The sequence below is a fragment of the Brassica oleracea genome, chromosome C6, assembly GCF_000695525.1.
Source record: "Brassica oleracea var. oleracea cultivar TO1000 chromosome C6, BOL, whole genome shotgun sequence".
NCBI lineage: Eukaryota > Viridiplantae > Streptophyta > Magnoliopsida > Brassicales > Brassicaceae > Brassica > Brassica oleracea.
The window spans coordinates 4,844,956-4,865,284 of record NC_027753.1 but is presented as its reverse complement, the minus strand read 5'-3'; the positions used below and the strand labels follow the sequence as shown (position 1 = coordinate 4,865,284).

The 20,329-nt window shown below is 33.4% G+C and overlaps 2 protein-coding genes and 1 pseudogene across 2 annotated transcripts; 1 reads left to right on the top strand and 2 right to left on the bottom strand.

Annotated features, from left to right (window-relative positions):
• Positions 1-1,159: 1,159 nt before the first annotated feature.
• LOC106297278 lies at positions 1,160-3,158 on the bottom strand (annotated as a pseudogene).
• Positions 3,159-10,604: 7,446 nt separating this feature from the next.
• On the bottom strand, positions 10,605-11,841 carry LOC106299683. The gene is made up of 2 exons (XM_013735734.1): positions 11,229-11,841; positions 10,605-10,684 (listed from the first exon to the last, which is right to left on the bottom strand). Exons 1-2 carry the CDS (start codon positions 11,808-11,810, stop codon positions 10,637-10,639), a joined length of 630 nt encoding a protein of 209 aa, XP_013591188.1. The 5' UTR covers positions 11,811-11,841; the 3' UTR covers positions 10,605-10,636.
• Positions 11,842-13,724: 1,883 nt separating this feature from the next.
• On the top strand, positions 13,725-16,896 carry LOC106298377. The gene is made up of 4 exons (XM_013734489.1): positions 13,725-14,343; positions 15,506-15,955; positions 16,232-16,550; positions 16,638-16,896. Exons 1-4 carry the CDS (start codon positions 13,915-13,917, stop codon positions 16,772-16,774), a joined length of 1,335 nt encoding a protein of 444 aa, XP_013589943.1. The 5' UTR covers positions 13,725-13,914; the 3' UTR covers positions 16,775-16,896.
• Positions 16,897-20,329: the final 3,433 nt, after the last annotated feature.

The window sequence follows — 20,329 nt, the reverse complement described above, 5'->3', positions numbered from 1 at the left end:
CATTCTTTTTACTGCATTACATTATTTATTGTTTAGCTTAATCTAAACACCGAAAGACTACTATGTGATCTTAGTCCATGTGGATTTGATTCATAACTATAACAACTAACCTCTAAAACTGCAGAGTTGCTCTTAGGGTAAATTTGAGCATATCATCAGACTCATGGGTTATGTACATTAGGATGATTTATTGATGAAATAGGATTCTTAATACTTAATCTATATAGTTCTTACTTGATTGATTGTTTTACGTTAGATTAAGGTTGAAAAATCATAAATCTAGATCATAGGTTGTTTCATGATCGGAAGGTGTTCAATAAAATGTTTAAAAAAATTAATTCAAGTGCTTAGCATGTTAGGGCAATGGTAATTGATGCTTAAGATGATTTGTGGTTGAATGGACTAGTGATTAATGCATGTTTGATTGTGATTAGCCAACAGAAATTGATGTTTAGTTACATGATTAGTGTAGGGATTAAGAACATGGGTGTGGGTTAGTCTACTTGTGTGTTCCTCGACCTAAAGATTATCATGCATTTTGAAAGTTTGATTAGCATTAGATCATCTATTCAATGGCCACACCCCATGATTCTACTTTATAACTTTGATCAAATATTGGTTGTTTGCTTAATTATCGATTGGAATTGAGTTCACTTTGTTTGATTTAATTTGGTTGCTTCAAAAACTTATCTATTTGACTTAGATTAATCATGAACCTGCATTCTTTTTGTACTGAACTGCCTAGGTTAGATTGATACCTTAAATGCTATAGAACATAGTTGTAATTGCAATTTAGAATGTTTAGGAAATTAAACTTTCTCCACATCAGTTAGCAAAAAAATTAGTTTCGGTTACCTTCTCTGAGGAAGAGCTTGCCAGATCTAGGATCGTTCTTGGGATCGCCAAAACCTAGCCGCTATGCAGTGTACCGAAGTTGGAATGTAACGTGACACAATATCTTTATATTCTATATCCTTCTATAGCGACTGTTTAGTTCCCTTCCAGATCTAGCCTTAGTTTCTGGAAAAACAAAAAAGACAGAGACTTTCTAACAAGCCTTGTCCAGCGAAACTAGAATCTCACAAACAGAGTTCGGATACCACTAAGTCAAATCACATCAAGACAGATCGGTTCCGAAGCGCAAAAAGAGACAACATGGGAACAACAAGAACGTTACCTGCCCAGACAAGAGCAGTTCCATTTATCCCACTGTGTCAGAAAAGGAAAGATACTTACAGCACCATCCAAGGTTCTGATGGCATTTTGGGCCTCTTGAGCAGAGTTGTACGTCACAAACCCAAAACCTTTCGACCTACCACTGTCTCTGTCGAAGATGACTCTAGCCTCAACAACCTTCCCTTGCTCCCCAAACAAACTCTCGAGCCCCAAAACTTCTGCTTCTCCCTGTCACCTTGTCATAGATTACCTAACAAAGACAACACAACGAACAATCAGTAAAATCAATCTCAAACAACAACAACAACACAAACGATTCAATTTTTATCTCATTTCTCAAAAACCCATAACTCAATTTAAGTCATACCTCAACCATCTCGACGTTTCCGCACTTTCTCTCGAAGAGCTGAGCGACCTGAACACTGTCAACGTTGAAGGGAAGGTTACCGACGAAGAGCTTGAGATCAGAAAAGAAGGATTGGGGGAGGGGCGTCGTCATCAGCGAAGATGCTGTCTTCTTTGACGGAGAAGTCGTCAGTAACCGCGACGTTACGGATGAAGCAAGACGCGGCGGCGGAGATGGAGATGGAAGCGGAGATCGAGTGGAGATTGAAGGAGATGGAAGGAGGTAGGAGGGAAGCGGAGGCTGGTCTGGAGACGGTGAAAGGAAGGGAATACGGAGAGAATGAGAAAACGAGAGAGAAGAAATTTTTTTTTTTACAAATGCATGGTTTGGTGACACGTAGTAATCGGTTGCCAAAATTCTATATTATAATTTATAAGGATCGGTAACATGAATTTTCTTTATTTTTGATTTAATTAAATGTCTCATTAATTTTAAAAACTAAACCTGGATAATCTCCAGATCAATTATTCCCAAATCCCAATACATGTGTATCCTCGAACTTATTCGTCGATAATTCTTCTTTCCTCTCTTCAATTCTTTTGTGTGGACAAAAATATTATCTATCCCTCCGTATGTGTCTTTTCTTTATTTATTTTCAAACTTAATACAAAGTTAATATTTTTAAATAAAGAATCATAAAACTTCGCTGATTTTTTTTTATTTTTAACTTATCGAATAATACCAAAAGCTCTGTTCTCAGTATTTGATAAATTTGACAATTTTCCATATTAAAACACCACAGTAGTAACACTCTGGTGAGTCCGATAACTTATTTTAGAGAGTGATTTTCTTACACTTATGTTGTCAGTTACCTACGTTGCCGCGGCAACACTTTCAACATAATAATTATCACGATGAAGTCGAGGAAAGGGACCATGAGCAAATAGACAAAGTACGGCTTCACTGGTATCTGCGATTCGTCAACCTCGTAGCGAATAATCATCTTCTGACCAGCGGCTGAGAGCGTGACAATCATTTCAACCTGAAAGAAAACAAAGATGTATGTTTCTATCTTTATTAGTCAGTCACCACTATAATTAGAAGAAGAAAAAAAAGAATGTTAATAAAGAATTAACCTCAGTTTTTGGGACACCAACATCTACCCGCGAGCTCATTGATAAAGACTCTTTTTCGCGCCCATGAATTTGAACATCTAAAATAGTAAGGTCATATTTTAAATACAAGTGCATAATTTTTAAGAAAAAACTGGTTTTGCTGTGGTATTGTCTAGTAACTATGATTAGGTTTTGCTCATTAGTCTCTATTTATATAAGATGCCTCAGAGGATGGAAGGCAAAATATTTGGCTCGTATCACTTCATTAATTTACAAATTGAATAGACAATAATTAATAGGTTACCAGAGTTCTCGAGTATAGTAATGATGACATTGTTGAACTCTGAAGTTATGTTCATCGTCTGCACCATAAATTAGAATCTTGAGTGAGTCAAACTTATAAACTTGTTCTATTAAATATAATAAGATAAGAAAGAAAACCTCTATATTACCTTTCTAGTTCCCGACACAGAAAGGCGTCCCAGAAGAAGCGCGGATGAAGCTCCTTTGAGGGGTTTCATGTTGTTTGAGTTTGAGATGAATATGCAATAGATATTGCCCGTTTCAAGCTCTATCCATGGCTTTGAAGTTCTTCGATGTACGTATCATATGTCAAATTAAAGCAAGTTCGTTAACTTTAGGACGAGTAGAGTTTCTTAACTATTAAGCACGAGAAATTTATTAACCCAATTTTGGGAGTCTCTTAGAAATTCATGTGAAGTATCATTAGCCGGAGAAATTTATTAAAACTTCCTTTGTGGATGTTTTCCAGAATTAGGGAAGCTTTTGATTTTGTGGCATCCTATTGTGAAAGTAGTGATCATTGTAAAATCACTACAAATGATTGTTGGTGAGTCTGGTTTCCGAAAATTCAGGTCTCTAGGTGTTGTCTTTAATTTGTGTATGCGTCGAACGAGAAAGTTGTTAAAATACCAGAAGTTTTAGTCATGGCGATGGTTTTGGTTTTGCTATGGTGAAAGATCTAAAACCTTTTAAACTGAAGTGCTCTCTTTCACAAATTATTATGTGTATATATTATATAATATTGAAATTTTGTTTTAGTATGTCCTAGATTATTTATTAAAAACTATCCACAGATATGAGAGAAACTATTTGTATAAAAGTTGTGGACACAAAATCTAAGAAAATATTTAAAATAGTCAAATTTGTAGTTTTTAAAGTAAAAAATGATAAATTAATAAAGAAATAAAATGATCTTCTTTGAAAATATATGAATAACACTTAATCTAAAGTTTAAAATGAAATATATGTTTGAACTTGATAACAAAGATGTACATTATATTTAGATTAAAAATAAAATATTCATATCTGTAAAACCATTGATATTTTTGTTAGAAGTTTAAGCATATTTTTATTTGGTACCCACAAAAATCAGAACGATCATATTATTTTCCCTTTCATCACCTTTGACAGTCGCGCATTTTTAATTTTATATACTTGTTTTCCCCTATGACTTTATTTCCTAAATTTACTATACAGAAACTAATTGTAACAAGATTTTTTGTTGAGAATAGTTATACAATAAAAAAGGACACAAATATGCTTACCCTATAAAAGGAGGTTTGACGTGGCATTCAAAGGTAGCTTTCTTTCCATTGTCAAGAGCTACAAACTTGTTTTTCCTGTAGGCATTTTGTACAATCATCAATCAACCAATAAAAAATATTCATGATTTTGACCCGGACAACCGCGCAGATTTTTATTTTCATTTATTTTTATATAAATATTTTATTTTTAATTCTAAATTGGTATATATTATAATATATATGTGTTTATTAATTTTTAATACATAATAAGTTTAATGTATATTTTTTCATTGAACAGTTAGTTTCAAACTTTCACATGTATTTGTATATTCTTCTATATATATATTTTCGGATTATTATTTCATTATTAAAATTGTAACTATATATATAAAGATTAGTAAAATATTTTTATTGTCATATTCAAAGATATTGTAACATTTCACAAATTTAAAATTTTTTAAAAAATTAAACTTTTTGCTTCATAGAATTATATTATCGAGTAAATAATTAAACATTTAGTTTTTGTTTAATTTTTAAAATAAACTATATAGTTTAAAATTTGTTTTCATTGGTTTAAGGTAGTAAAATTTAATCATTGTTAGATAATATGATTTTTGTTATTTAAATTTTTTTTTATAATTTTAAAAGTTAACATCGACAAATATTTAAATAATTAATATATGGAGATATAGAATTACAACATTAAATTATGTCTATTTAATTTATATTATCTATAAATCTAATGAATCATCTATTGTTTAAATCCAATTACTGATAACTAAATAAAAAAATTTAGTAGGTCCAAAATTTAAATGATAAGATTAGAGATTAAATATATGATTTTTTACGAATATGTCCATTAGGTCAATTTTAAAATAAAATCACACATAAATTAAAGTTGTGAATTCTGTTTTAATATATGTTTAAACTATATAGTTTATTGATGTAAAGATTTATCATAGTAAGAAAAAAAAAGCGGATATTAGTCTCAGACCTGAATTTCAATGGGCAAGTACTACATCTCGATGAGCGTGTTTCCTTAGCAGAATCAGTATGTATGTTGTTTCTTTTTTTCTTTTCTTTTTTGTCACTTGAGATTTGTTAAAGGAACAAGGCCCAATAAAAGGCAAAGCCCAATACAAGAAAGTAAAAACATAAACATAAGGCCTAAACAGCAGGCCGATATACATAAAACTTCTGGGCCGTAAGCCCAAAAGGAAAACCGTTGGGGAAGAAAGCTTCAAGCTTCCACCACGTGGTCGATTGCCCAGCAATCAATGGCCACGTGTCAAGACGCGAGACAAATCTCTTCCTCCGGTGCCAGAGAGACGGCACGACGGAGCTCCGCCGTTGGCGAAACATAAACGAAGGAGAATCCGTTCAACCGAACGGCTCTCAACTCCGACCAGTCGAGGGTCGAATCTGACAAATCAAACGCTTCAAAGAAACTTCAATCGACTTCAATCAAACCAAACTTTGAGATTCCTGCATGAACATCGATCATCTTTATTGATGGAGGTAGAGCCCGAAGATGAAAAATCACCTTAACCAAGGAAAGGAATCCAAAATCAAAGGCTAAGAAGGAGAATCAATTGAGTACGAGATCAGGAGAAGCGTTGATCGAAACGGAATCGGGAGAACCCCGATGGAGAGCCGGCGTAAGCGATGAAAAGGTCACCACTTCCCGGAGACGAAAGCCGGCGAAACGAGGTTATGTGAACCACCGCTTCCCAGAGACCATTATCTAATCAAAAGATTAGAAAACCAAAAAGGATCGAGAACTTTTATCGTCTTCCTCCGTGAAAGATTTTTTAGAGAGAACGGAGGAGAGAGAAAAAAAGTTCTCAGTTGAGGAAAAACAATGTTTTTTTTTCGTCGATTTAATACCACTTTAGTTTCCAGTATGTATGTTGTTTCTATGTTGAGTTGTATCGAAATTTTGAGCACCTAATAGAAAGAAATACACGTTAACAATATAGGGAAACACACAATATATATATATATCAAAATGATAGAAGGAGATAAGTTTGACCAATATTTACCTTTTGAAGATTTCATTGTGACGCCTATTTGTAGACGTGATACGACAACTGTCTCTACCGGAACATTTTGCCACATAACCATAGAAGGTGGAACGGGAACTTTGACAAGAATCTATGAAATGAAAAATAAAACAATCTTTTGAAATTAGCAACACACACAACACGATAATAAGCCCCCCAAAAAATGTTCCAAATTTGGATTGAGATTTCACTCTTGAAATCAACACAATAATATCACAAAGTTCTATCCAAAGCATAACACAACAGATTTTTAAATCACTATAGGAGTGACATGTAATTAACTGAAAAAAATCAAGCGTCCAATGAAAACATTTTATTATACACATCTGTCACATGAGTAATCTTTCTAAATTAAAAAGCCTAATGCGTGTTAGATTTTTATATTCTTTTCTCTCTACGAACGTGCATCAGAGTGAAGGAAATAATGGAAACTTAAGGGTATATACAGGGAAGATGCAGAGATGCGATTATGGTGATGGCGATCTAAGGGTTTTGGGAAGGCATTGTTATGGACTTCTTGGAGGATTCATCTATGCATCTTATCTGAAAAGCCAATTTACTCGGTGAATTCATTTCTCCTCTGATTCTAGAAAATTTTGAGCAAAAGGCACACATTACGAGGATCACACAAATGGGACTCCATACAAAGAGGAACACAAATCAAGTTCAGGTGAAAATCCCAGAACTTTATGAAATAATAATGTGGGTAATTTGATCGAACATTGTTATGTATGTTTCCGGGAAGCCAAAAAAAACTGTGGAAGAGGATCCAAGAGAGGCAAGCAGTTAACAAATGTGATTGAACCTTTGATTAAACACACAAAGAGAAGGTGAAATCAAGAGAAAATTTGAAAGTCTAAGTTACAAAAAAAAAAAAAATTGAGAAGAAGAAGTGGAAGCAACGAAACTTGCCACACAAGAAAAGAAGAATGAAGAAGTGACCAAGGAGTCAAAGAAGAACAACGAAGTGTAGCAGAGAAGAAGCTACAAAGAATAAAGAAGAAGATGAAGAAGAAGAAGAGACTTGGCGTGCAAGAAACGTAGGAGCTAGAAGTAGACCAACGTGGACAACATAAAGTCAAAGTAAGTTACAACAAGAAGAATAAGAGTATTAGTTTAGTTAAGCCAACAAAGAAGAGTGAAGTGTTGGTTTAAGTCTATCTAGATAGAGTTGTTAGTAGATATAAGGTGTGTGTAGTAGTAGTTAGTGAGAAAACTACTACAAGAATGTGTTTCTGTTGATGTAAGAAAAATAATCCAATTCTAAAAAGAAAAATAGCTGGAGAAAGAACAATGAAGACAATTAAAGATAAACTCTCTTCTCTCTCTACAAGAACAAAGATAAACCTGAAAGATTAAAGGGAGTGTGAATGTGTGCTTATGTGATGATACACAAGTAGAAATAAAAAGAGTGAGTGAACAAAAACAGAGTGAGAAAGAGAAGAGATGGCCATGCGTGAGTGAAGAGGCCAAACCAAAATCACAACAAAATGTAGGACAGAAGTTGAATGAAATATGAAGATCGTGAAGGTAAAAATTACAACAATAAGACTACTCTGTTTTCAGTGTGAAGCTCCGGTATGATTGATCACATTTAGAGGGTTTAGAGGCTCTACTTGATGCCATGTTCTCTCCTTGCTCTATCACTTTAAATTTTAAAACCAAATAGATGAAAGGTGCTTGTCTACAATTTTTATAAGAATATTATAAGAACATTGTAGTATGCTCGGGCAATTGAAGTGAAGAAAACAAACAATCCAAAAATCAAGAATGTTGTTAACAGACTAAAACAATCTACAGACAAAAAAAAACTTTTTTTTTTTCATTCCATTCGTTAAGATAAATATGCACATATAAATTTTTAAAAACTAATCAAACCAAAAAAAAAGTAGGAGACAAATATCATCAAAGAAAACAAAACGAGGAATGAGCTTAGTGATCGGGTGTAGGGGAAGAGAGAAGACAAAAATGGAACAGTGGAATAAATCAAATAGGTTAAGAGAACAATGGTTACTGAATCAACATATTTTTTACAAGGGGTGATGATTACGAACAGTGTGGAGGCTAGCATAACAAAAATCAAGAAGATGTCAGCATCAAAACCAACATATTTGTAAAATTATGTTGCTATCTGTAACATAGTTCCTTATAAGTTCTCGTGGGTTTGAAGATGCATAGATTTGTAGACTACCAAAGAATCATTATGAGGATAACATTATCGGAATGTTTACGGAGGCAGGAAATACCCAAGTAAACGTGAAACTATTTTAAAATTAATAATAAACAATTTGTTGGTAGCTTCCTTACTTATCTTTGGATATGATCTTATGAATTCATGATGTTGGTGAGTTTTGTTATAATTTCATGTAGTAGGAATGGTCGTTGAGAAAGAGAATGGTGGACGATGGTAGTGACATTTTTTGTAATGAACAATCTCTTTAAATGGTGTGACTTATGTGGTTTGATGAAAAATGACTGTATATCGTACCCATACAAAGTTATAGAATGCAATATGATAATGGTGTGACTGCACATTTAAAGTTATGAAACAAGCAGAGAAACCAGGTCAAACATTAAAATATCATTTACAAAAGGATCTTAAACAATCTCCAATACAAAAGACTGGAATTTTAATTCCATTTATTAACAAAAAAAAATATGCACATTTGAATTCCTAAAAACTAACCAAACAAAATAGAATAGTTAAATAAATCAGCCATGTCAAAAACTGTAGAGTCATTCTCTTTTTTCTGTTAATAATAAAATTAGAGAATGATTTTAAAGCTAAAGAGAAGAATAAAATAGTATTCTTTTAGAAAATGTTCTCGAATGTTACCTTTTTAAAGTTACCAAAATCTAACAAAATCAATGTCAAAATAAACAATGACAATACAATAATATTTATCATTCTAATAAATCACTTCAAATTTCATCAATTCATTCTCTAATATTTAATATTTAACATAAAATGACGATAAAAATGTAGAAATATACAATATATGTTTAGATTGTAAATATCAGAATAAAATTTATAACTTATATTGATATACTTATATATATTTTCAAATATTTTATAATCATATAAATATAATAAAATTAAAGAAAAATCTCCGGTATAGCGCGAATAATTATCTAGTTTAATATAAAAGAACAATCTCAGTATGTGTTACCTCATCAAAATTTTGCGGTTCACTAGTCGACACGGCCATCACAGTGGCTATGCCAGGCCTCTTTGCCTTGATAACGCCATAAGGCGACAAGGATATAATACTTTCATCCGAGGTAAGCCACAGGTAGTCACTCGATGCTTTTGCACATCCTAAGTCAAACAAGACAAATATTAGAAGATTTAGGGTTTCCTTTAAGTAAGAAAGAAGAATCCTAGCTAGGTTTTCAGATTTTGGGAAAGGAAGATCAAGAGAGAAAAAGCTTGTGATTAGCTGACCTCCTGTCACAGCCAGCTGCATCTCCTGACAAGAAGAAGGAGTCCAAGGGAGTAGAATCTGAGGTGTGCCATCTTCAATATTGTTCGACGTGAATTCCACTTGCTCACAAACCCTGGGCAGATCCTGCCAGAAAATAAACAAGTCAAGAGAAAGAAAGAAACAAAAAAAAAAAAAAAGAAACAAACAAAAAAAGAACATCACTCACTCATGATGAAGTTTCTCCTACAAAAGTGAGGAACAGGAGGAAAAGGAAGATCCCTAGCCGGACCATCTCTGTTACTACGTCAACAGCGCGGACAAAAAGAAAGAACTTCAGGTTGACTGTTTAGAGAGAAATTTGAGCAGATCTGAAATTACGCTTCAAACTCTTGTGAGTGATAAAAACTTTTTGTTTCACAACACTCGTTTCTTCTTTGGGAAGGTTTCACGTCTCGTTTAACGTATTTTACCCTTTCCTAAAAAGGAAAAATGCGAAAACAAAATGACTTACACTACACCTCCATTTAACTGTGATAACAATGATTTTCTCGGATGACTACCTGTGGCTTACCTCGGATGTAGTCACTCGTGATACAATGATTTTCTTCTTCAATATATTTTAGTTATATTCGTTTTCAATAATTTTCAATTAAAAATAAAATATGATAGTTATGGGAATTGGCGGGGATTCGAATTAGTGTAGCACCGAAAGAATATATGACTTTCAGACCATAATCAATTGATTTTTCTAAACAAAGAGAAAAAAATAAAATTCATTGCAGATTACAATGCCATAAATTTAGGAGAAAAATAACCTTACTTCTGATTTTATTGATAATTAGCATCCACAATCACGTTTTACATTTTTTTGATAAATATTTAAGTTTTAGTTAATTTTTCATTACTTATGTAAATCTGGTTCATATTTTTGTCTGATCCGACAAATCTTCTGTAACTACGTTACTTAGACTTCTTCAACTTCACTGACTTCAACGTCTCTGCCTTCGGGATTCTGTTTACATAACGAAACCAATAAGAACGGTTAATGAGCGTTTTTCATTTTTATCTGAAACATTTATTAATAGAAGTCTAACATTATACAGCTAAACACCCAGAAAGAAAATGTTCTCAGATTTGAGAAGAAAAAAGGAATTCGTGGCTGAAAATTAACAACACAAATTGTTCCCTGTCCCCAAGATAATCGTCTGTAGGTATATACGTATCAATGCATATAATAAGTTTTTACCCTAATAATCAAATGTAAATGGTGTTAGGCGTACAAAAAGTCCATAAACCCACCCCTCCCCCCACACATATATACATGTATTCTATTTTCTATATGAAAAATACATACGATTTCATATACTTATGAAAATAACTTTTCTAACCAATATCACGAACAATTATATATTCTTTTATCAAAAAAAATAACTTTTTTAGTAATTATAAAAACGTTGGTGAGATAATAATAAGGAATGAAATTAGCTAAAGAACTACATAGTTCATATAATCAATTAAGATATATAAAATTTTGGGAATTGTAAAGGATTTCTTACCGGCGGTGGATTTAGGAATAACACGTTCTTGATCCACATGAGTAGAATGGCCACAATGGCGAGGCACAAAACAGATACCCAACATCCTTTTGCCAATTCGTAGACGAGTGTAAAAGAAGCAGAGAAAAAGGCAGTTACCACGTCGCAATCCTCGCCGAGGTGGAAGGCAAAAAACATTGAGACCAAATGGATGTGCATTGCCATAACTGCGGAGACGATGAGAAGACGGCTTTGTTCTTTCATGTAGCTGTCAAGACATGTGAAACTTAGCAGCACGATGATCTGTAGAACGGACTTCAATAGAGTAAAAGCGTACGGGAATTTCCGTCTTCCGGGAACGTGATCTTTCCGTACGAAGGTTATCACACAGACGACAACAAAAGTATATGCAGATACTATTACTGCAGTAACGATTTGGATCAAATCCATCGATGAATTTGATGGTTGGACGTCCGTTGTCCATAGGAGAAAGCACAAAAGAACAATGAGAATTGAAGCGCTCGCTACCACTGCAACGAGACCGGGATGCTCATTGAGATACTCCCGGATTTTCCTCAGCTTCTTGTCAAACCACTTCAACATCAAAACTGATGTGATAAAAGGAAGAAGATGGGAGAATACAAAGAGGAAAGAGGTGGAAGAAGAAAATAAGGAAACGAAGTGTGGCAGACCGCATTTCTTATTCTCAAATTTTTTTCTTTATTGGGAAGGATTTTGGTTTTTCTTTTCTCAGAGTTCTTCCTTTATTTGCAAGGGTTTCGGTTAAATAAATTTATTACACAATTTCTTAAAAAAAAACTTGTTTTCTTTCGAAAGACTTGCGCGTTTTCTACAAGAGAAAATTACATAGGTGAACATATTATCATTTTTTAATTACATAGGACACATTTGACTTGCCTAGTGACCTTAACACTCTTAACTAGACAACAACACGCAAGGGCATTTGATCTCCTATGGAGAGGCTACTCCTTTGGTGATGAACGAAGATTACGGTGATTCTCAGCTAGTGGTGGATGCTGATTGCTGGCGATGATGGTCGTTGAGTCCCGCTTTCTCCGTAGTCAAATGACCCGAAGGAAAATAAGAGACACGAATGAGTGAAGGAAGAGAGGGAGGTGGAGAAAAACATGAATAGTGAATGAGGAAAGAGAAATCATGGAAGAACAAGGACATATGAATGAGCTCTCTTTCTCAAACAATGATGAAGGTTTGGTTTAATGAAAATAAAATTGAGAAACAAACCAAACCCGGGTTTTAGTAACCGGGTCCTTACAAATCCAAACAAAACTTGTATGCAAACTGATTATAAACAAGCGAATTGATTTCAAATCATCACAATTATTAACTTTTCAATTAAAAAATTGTGAATAATTACATATTCAGATTGATCACTAGCATTGGTTGAGTTACACATTTTAAGATGCCTTTTAAAAAAATAATACTTTTCTTCCAGTAAACTCAAGACATCTCCCGCTCTGTGGTTATAAACAGTTCTTTTAAGGCCGTCGTAAATAGTTTATTAGTAAGAAAATCATCGTACATTCACAAAGATCCAATGATATTTTGTTTTCTTAGATAATTTAGTAATTAAAAAATGAAAATGGGTTATTAGGAACAGCCTAACAGCAACCGTGGCGATGTTTCTACGGGCTGAGAAGACCTACTAAACACATGCTAAAGATGGCCCACTCGACAGCCTGTGTTCACCTTCCTGCTTCATTTATTTTTGCAATCTTGTTTTTTCTTCTAATAATGTTCTTTATGTCCAACATTATTAAGTTCTTGTTAATAGTTTGGCACGAACATGTTAATCTATGATTAACTTATATAAATATTATCAACTAGTTTCAATCAGTTAAACTGCTTTCCTAGAGCTCGCCAAAATCCGGAAAATCCAACGTTCGCCCATGAACATCCACATAAATTCAGTCGACCCAAGAATCGTGAAAACATTATTCTACACAATGTTATATCACGTTTAGGTTATAGTTGCATTGAGCTATATGACTATGAACGAAACACCAAAATTAGATGCTAGATTTTATTGTAAATAAAAATTAAAAATTAGGCACTAATTTTCAACAACATAATATTTAACTTGTAGAAAATAACAAACCATGCCCCTTAATAACATGCTGCTTAGTAAAACTTTGTGTCACTTAAAGAACTAAATAGCATACGGTTAAGTATTATTTTCAAGAAAAAAGTAGATAGTAATTTGATAAAAATAGATATATTTTGATATTTAATTTTATGCCACTCCAACTATTATTACATTTATATTTGGAGTATCATAAATTAAGGATCAAATATATTTGAGAGAGTTAATTAAGAAAATGATATAATATTTCTCTAAATACTCTAATATTTTAGATAGTTAATCAATATTTGATCCTAATTTCATGATATTTAGAGGAATATATATCATATCACTTTACTTAAATAAACTCTCAAAAATATATTTGATCCTTAATTTTATGATACTCCAAATATTATCTCTCACTATACGCCAAATATATATTTAATCCTGAACTTACAAGACAACTCCACGCAAAACAAATAAAAATAACTTATAAATAGCGTTTCCCATCACTAACGTCTGCTCACAAATCGTGTCACCGAATACTAAAAAGAAAACGCAAACGCGACATCTCTGCTTCTCTCTCAAACTCTGATTCTCTCGTCCATGGCGGACATCGACATCACCACCGGAAACGAGCCGCTGATCAACCGCGAGAACAACAGAAACAAAGTCTTTAACCGCTGCGTCTCGCACCAGCAAGACGAGCTACAGAGCTTCCGTAAATACCTGAGATGGATGTGCGTGGACCACTCGAGTCCATGGACTGCGATCCTCTCGTGGACCATGTTCGTCGTCTTCACGCTCGTGGTTCCAGCGATCTCTCACTTCCTCCTCGCTTGCGCTGATTGCGACAGTTACCATTCAAGACCGTATGACTCCGTCGTACAGCTGTCTCTAAGCAGCGTCGCCGCCGTCTCTTTTCTCTGCCTCACTAGATTCGTCAGCAAGTACGGTCTCCGACGGTTCCTCTTCTTCGATAAGTTATGGGACGAGAGCGAAACCGTACGCAGAAACTACACTAATCAACTCAATGTGAGTTCATAGAAAAGATTAAATTTTTTTTTTTTAGTTTCTACCGTTTCTTCGAATTCATAAAATAAATTATTACAGAACTGAACTGGTAAAAGACAAATCTGTTGTGTTCTGTTAGAAAATTTTGGATCGTACTTCTTCCGGATCATGTCGGAGTATGTTGAAGCTAAAGTACTATAAATCTTTTTTTTTCGCTAATGGTGTAAAGTGTAAAACAAGTAATCTCTGCCACATAAAAAAATAAAGTTGAAAACAGCAATTATTGTAGAATTTTCTTATGGCAGGCAAATAAAGTGTACAAAGAATATAGACAAGATGAACAAAAATAATAGAACAAATGAAAAGATAGGGGGAAGAATCATCATGATTCATGAATATTATAAAGTTAGGAAACTACTAGACGCATCTTTAAGGGTTGAGTATCGTAAACAAAAGAAAATATAATTATTATACGATAGTGATTTTCTTCCTTGACTTTTTTAGGCAAATAGCCTATCCCCTTATAAAACATACATGAAATGTTGACTAATACAATAAATACATAAAATCTCTAAATATTTAAACTTGTTACCAATTTTTTTCAATATGATCAATTTATCAAAATCATAAACAATACTCCCTTTGTTTCTCAATCTTAAAATATATGTAAGTTGTTCTTAGTTACACTTTTCTAACTAATAGTATTTGAGATAAATAAAATTATTTATAAAATCAATGCAGTTTGCAATTAATTTTTAGCTGAAAGTAAGTATAATTTGCATTGGAATTGTAAATTGACATTTTTTATATAACAAAAAACTGTTAGAATGACATTTATTATGAAACGGAAGGAATACTAATTTTCGTGTACGGTAAAACACCGGTTTAATCTGACTTAAAATTGATTTAACTATTTTTTTAGTTTATTGGTGAAATCATATGACGTCACTTTGATGTTTTATTAAACCAACATTCCACATGTTACTCAAATCAGCAAAATTTAAACAAATTTACAGTTTTGATAATATCATATAGCAAATTCAATATTTAGGTGGTTCATGTATTGTGACATTAATCAAGTCTAGAACTTTGGTGAATTCTCTGTAGTTGATTTACCATATTACTTATTCCACAAGCATTATCATCTGAATCAAAATTTATTAAATGTGCTTTGCTTCTGCAGACGTCGCTTCATATTGTCTCCTACTTCGTTATCCCTTGTTTCTTAGCAATGAGTGCTTACAAAATATGGTGGTACGCTTCAGGTGGATCTCAAATACCGTTTTTAGGAAACGTTATCTTAAGCGATACTGTCGCTTGTGTTATGGAGCTTTGTTCTTGGCTTTACCGAACAACCGTAATCTTCCTTGTCTGTGTTCTCTTCCGTCTCATTTGCCATCTTCAGATCCTTCGCCTACAGGACTTTGCTAAGCTCTTTCAGATTGATTCGGATGTTGGTTCTATCTTGTCTGAACATCTTCGTATAAGACGTCATCTGAGAATCATCAGCCATAGATATCGTTCTTTCATTCTATGCTTGTTGGTTCTTGTCACTGGAAGTCAGTTTTCTTCTCTGCTTATTACTACCAAAGCTTACACTGAAGTTAATATGTACAGAGCTGGAGAACTCGCAGTAAGTTTCCTTCACTCATATAGGATCGGATCTGTGATTTAGTTAGAAAAAAAAAAAATATATATATATATATATAGGTTAATCTTAATATAAAAAATAGGTAATCTAGGAGTTATGTGACATATGTATAATAACTCTTTAAAATTTGGGGGTCAAGACGAATAATTCATCTGGATGTGTCCAGAACTAGCCATGGTCACTCACTATATATAGTAATGTTTGTTTCTGAATATACCCATTTCGAGAAACTCATTTTGTGTGCTTTTCTATCTTCAGCTTTGTTCCATGACATTAGTCACTGCATTGCTCATACTATTAAGAAGTGCGTCAAAGATCACACACAAGGCTCAAGCAGTGACATGCTTAGCTGCGAAATGGCATGTATGCTCAACGTTAGAGTCTTTTGAGATAGCAGATGGAGAGACTCCAACTTTGGTTGCTAGAAACAGTCATAGCAATAAAGGCAATGATGTTATTACGTTGACAGAATCAGATAGTGATGATTATGGTGACGAAGAAGATGATCTAGACAATAATAACATCATTCCTGCTTATGCTTTCAGTACCATCTCATTCCAAAAACGACAAGCTCTAGGTAAATAAACAAAAAATATCTTCTGATGCCTTTTGTCATAATGGTTTACTTGACTATGTCTGGTTGGATTTTTTTGTTTGTTTGTAGTGAGTTACTTCGAGAATAACAGAGCAGGAATCACAGTTTATGGATTTACACTTGATAGAGGTACACTCCATACAATTTTCGGACTTGAATTGTCTCTTGTTCTCTGGCTTCTTGGTAAAACCATTGGCATTTCTTGAATCTCTTATCTGAGGTCATCAATAATGTTTTTGCACTATTATCACTTTGAAATTCTTTCTTTTTTCTGTTTCACTGTAAATTAGTTATATTTGCTTTAAGTACGTCAATGTATTCTTATTGTTATAGAGTTCATGTTATTGTAAATTAGATTCAAAATAAAAAAGTTTTTTTTTCCTTTTTCTTTTTGAATGAATGTTAAATTTATTCGATCCAAAAACGTTGTTACAAAGAATGCTGCTTTATTCTACCAAAAAAATGGCTAAAAAAACTGAATTTACACTTGAGTAATCTGGTTAACTTGTGTGGTAAGCAAACCAGACTGACATTGCTCTTTTCCTTTTTACATTTGTCTTTTAAAAGCTGCAAATGATTGTACTCTTAGCAAAATAAATATAAAATTTATGCTCAGTGTCTTGCATTACAATTACATCATGTTAGTAGATGATTTAGGAATATTATATATAACGGTACAGTCAATCACGGAGTTATCTAACAAGAGTGTCCTAGAAAAGGTTCAAGCTTAAAACTACAAAATAACAACTGAATCATTCAATAATTACGAGTCTCCGAGTGAGATACCGGTTCTGAAGGATCATCACACTCGGCATCTTTCACTACAAGACCTTCTGATTCATTGTTAGTATCCACTAGGTTCTCCCATTTCGCTTGTGGTCACACCAGCAATGGATCGAATTGATCTATGTGAAATCTTTCTATTTGTTCTTGTCATATCTTAAGCCAAGAAACTGAATGAACGGAAAGAAGGAAGATCAAACCTTACCTAGAATAGACAAAGCACAAGTGTAGAAATTGGCAAAGATGTGTTTCTTTTTCCTGCTTTCTTTGTTGGATTTGTAAGATTATTATTAAGGGGAGAGATATTTTTGGGTAACCATCCAATCATATAGTTTTAAGTTGTACATGTGAATCAACTGTTCTGGTTGTCATTTGCTTATGTTCCAAACAATAAAATTTTCGTCTCTAGCTGATTTGAGTCGGTATAACAAATTTGAAGAATTAGCTTTAACTTAGTGGTGATTATGTATGATATCTGAACTAGTTAAACAATACGTAGATTTGTAGGATATGTCACATGAATACAGGATAGTTTTGTTTCTATGCATGGCAAGATTAGTGGTATTTTCATAGAAGGGCCCTTAGAGCATTGTTTATTGCAGATCTCTTAGGTTGGATCTCTTATTGTAATATAAGATATGGTCTCTTAGGTTTTAACTAAAAAAGCTAAGAGAAGTCTCTTATATCTCTTATTTAAGAGACGTTTCTTAGTTTTTTGTAGTTAAAAGCTAAGATACCGTATCTTATATTACGCTAAAAAACCTAACCTAAGAGACCTACAATAAAAAATAAACATGCTTTTAAGTAGTAGCATGGAAATATTTGTTAGTTTCAAAAGTCTTGCAAAGAAATCATAAATGATGACTTTGTAATTCCTTTATTTTTATGATGACTTTGTAATTCCTTTATTCTGACTGCGCACGAATTGAAGGAATTATTTGTCCCGACAGTGTTTCTCGTGAGGCGACAAAAGAAACAAACAAAGAGAAAATGAGAAATTAAATTACTAGTACTTTTTTTTGTGCAACATTGAATTACTAGTATATGGTTTGAAATAAAAGTAAAATAAATGAATAAATAAATGAGAGTTCAAGTGTAAATTGTAGGTTGTTTCTGAAAATCTTCAAAAGAACCGCGTAAACGCTTTAAAAGCGAAAGTTGGGGCCATTCAATTGGTCGGTGTTTTGGTTGTGAATGAAAGTTGTAACGTGCGAACATTCGCGTACACACCCTGTGGCTCTGTGCTGGTGGTCCTCGAGCGTCCATATCAATTTTGTTCTTGTTGGAACTTAGTTTAACTTTTTTTGTTTTTTTTGGGTAACAATGTTAAAACTTCTTTTTGTTGAAGTTGCATTGCCATTCAAACCTCTTTTATCTTTACACAAGTTGCATTGCCATTAAACCAACAAGTTCCTTAGCCAACTCTCACATTTATTCAAACACACACGCACGGTGAATTCTTGCAAATTGATATTTGATCTCAATCATTTGGTTTGGTGAGAGAAGATGGTTTAATGTGAAGAAAAATTGGTTTCAAATGCATTATTTATAGTGACTCACACTCAAGAATATGAGCAAGATCATTATGCAAAATTTATCTAAGAAAATGACCAATTCATGCATACAATGCCTTGTTCTCATCATTCTACTCTTTTCTTAAGTAGTATCAAGTTCTACCCATCTTTTTCTTCATTCCCAAACCCAAAATACACTCACTTTCATCTCTCACCCAATGAACACTCTATTCTCTCCTTTGATTTAAACCAACTAGGGACTCAATCTTTTTGGCTCAGCTCTTTTCTTTTTTTTTCTTTTTTTTTCACTCACTTACTGTTTCTTTGATTTTTTTTTATTTGGGAGGGTGTTCTATTTATACTCTAGAGCTTCTCTTTTCTAACTTTCTTTTTCCCTAGGGGTTTCTTTTCTTTAAGCACTCTTTTTGGTTCATTTCTTTCATTCAATCTCCAAGATCAAAAGAATTTAAGCTCACAAACCCAAAAAACCATCCTAGAGGCTAGCTTAAATGAAGTCCTAATGCTAGCCAAAGATGAGAACAACCCCATTGTCGCTCCTAATACTCTCAAGATTTTGCACATGACATGCTATCAATAAAAGACCTCACTCAAGCAAATTAATGTTGGCTTCAAAGAATGGTGAGGGTTAATGGGTATGGATTGCCATTTGGGTTAACAAAGATTGGTACAAAGAGAGAAAGATAACCCAAATGTGTATAATATCCATGATCAAGTATGCAAATGTCCATATGCAAGAGAAATTAAGTTCATTAAGCCTTAGTTCATTTGGAGTTGGTTTCAAGAACAATGTCAATCATCAAGCAAACAACATGTTTCAAGAAGAGTTTTCAAGGCTCGAAGCTTACAAGCTTTTCAAGAGATGCTTAAGCTACTTGATATGTTTAGCTAGGATGTAAAATTGAGTTCTAGACATGTGTTCTTTTCTCCCTATTCATGAATGCAACCTATATGCTCTAGACTCAATCCTAAAAATGCAAGTGATGCAACTACATGCTTCTTTTTGTGTTTTTCAAATTTTTCAAAATTTTATTTTTGGTTTTTCTATGCAAATATGCATGTGCAATGCAAGACTCAATGCAATATCATCAAAGCAAACATGATCAAATACTTGGTACATCCCCCAAACTTAGTTCACACAGTCTCTGGGTTAGTAAGTTGAAAGAGATACCCAAAAGAAAGAATAAATGCAAAGAAAAACTGGTATATACAATGGAAAGGTTGGAATGGTACCTCAAGCGGAGAGTGAAGAAGGAGGATCATTCCCACTTTCAAGAGTGATGGTGAGGACTTGAGAGAGAAGCTCTTGAAGCTTGATTGGATCATCTTGGAGTTGTGAAGTGATGATGGCCTTTGCACTTGAGAATGGTGTAGACTTTTTTTCCCTTGCATTTGATCTTGTACTCAATAGCTCCATCCTTGAACTTCATTTGATCTTGTACTCAA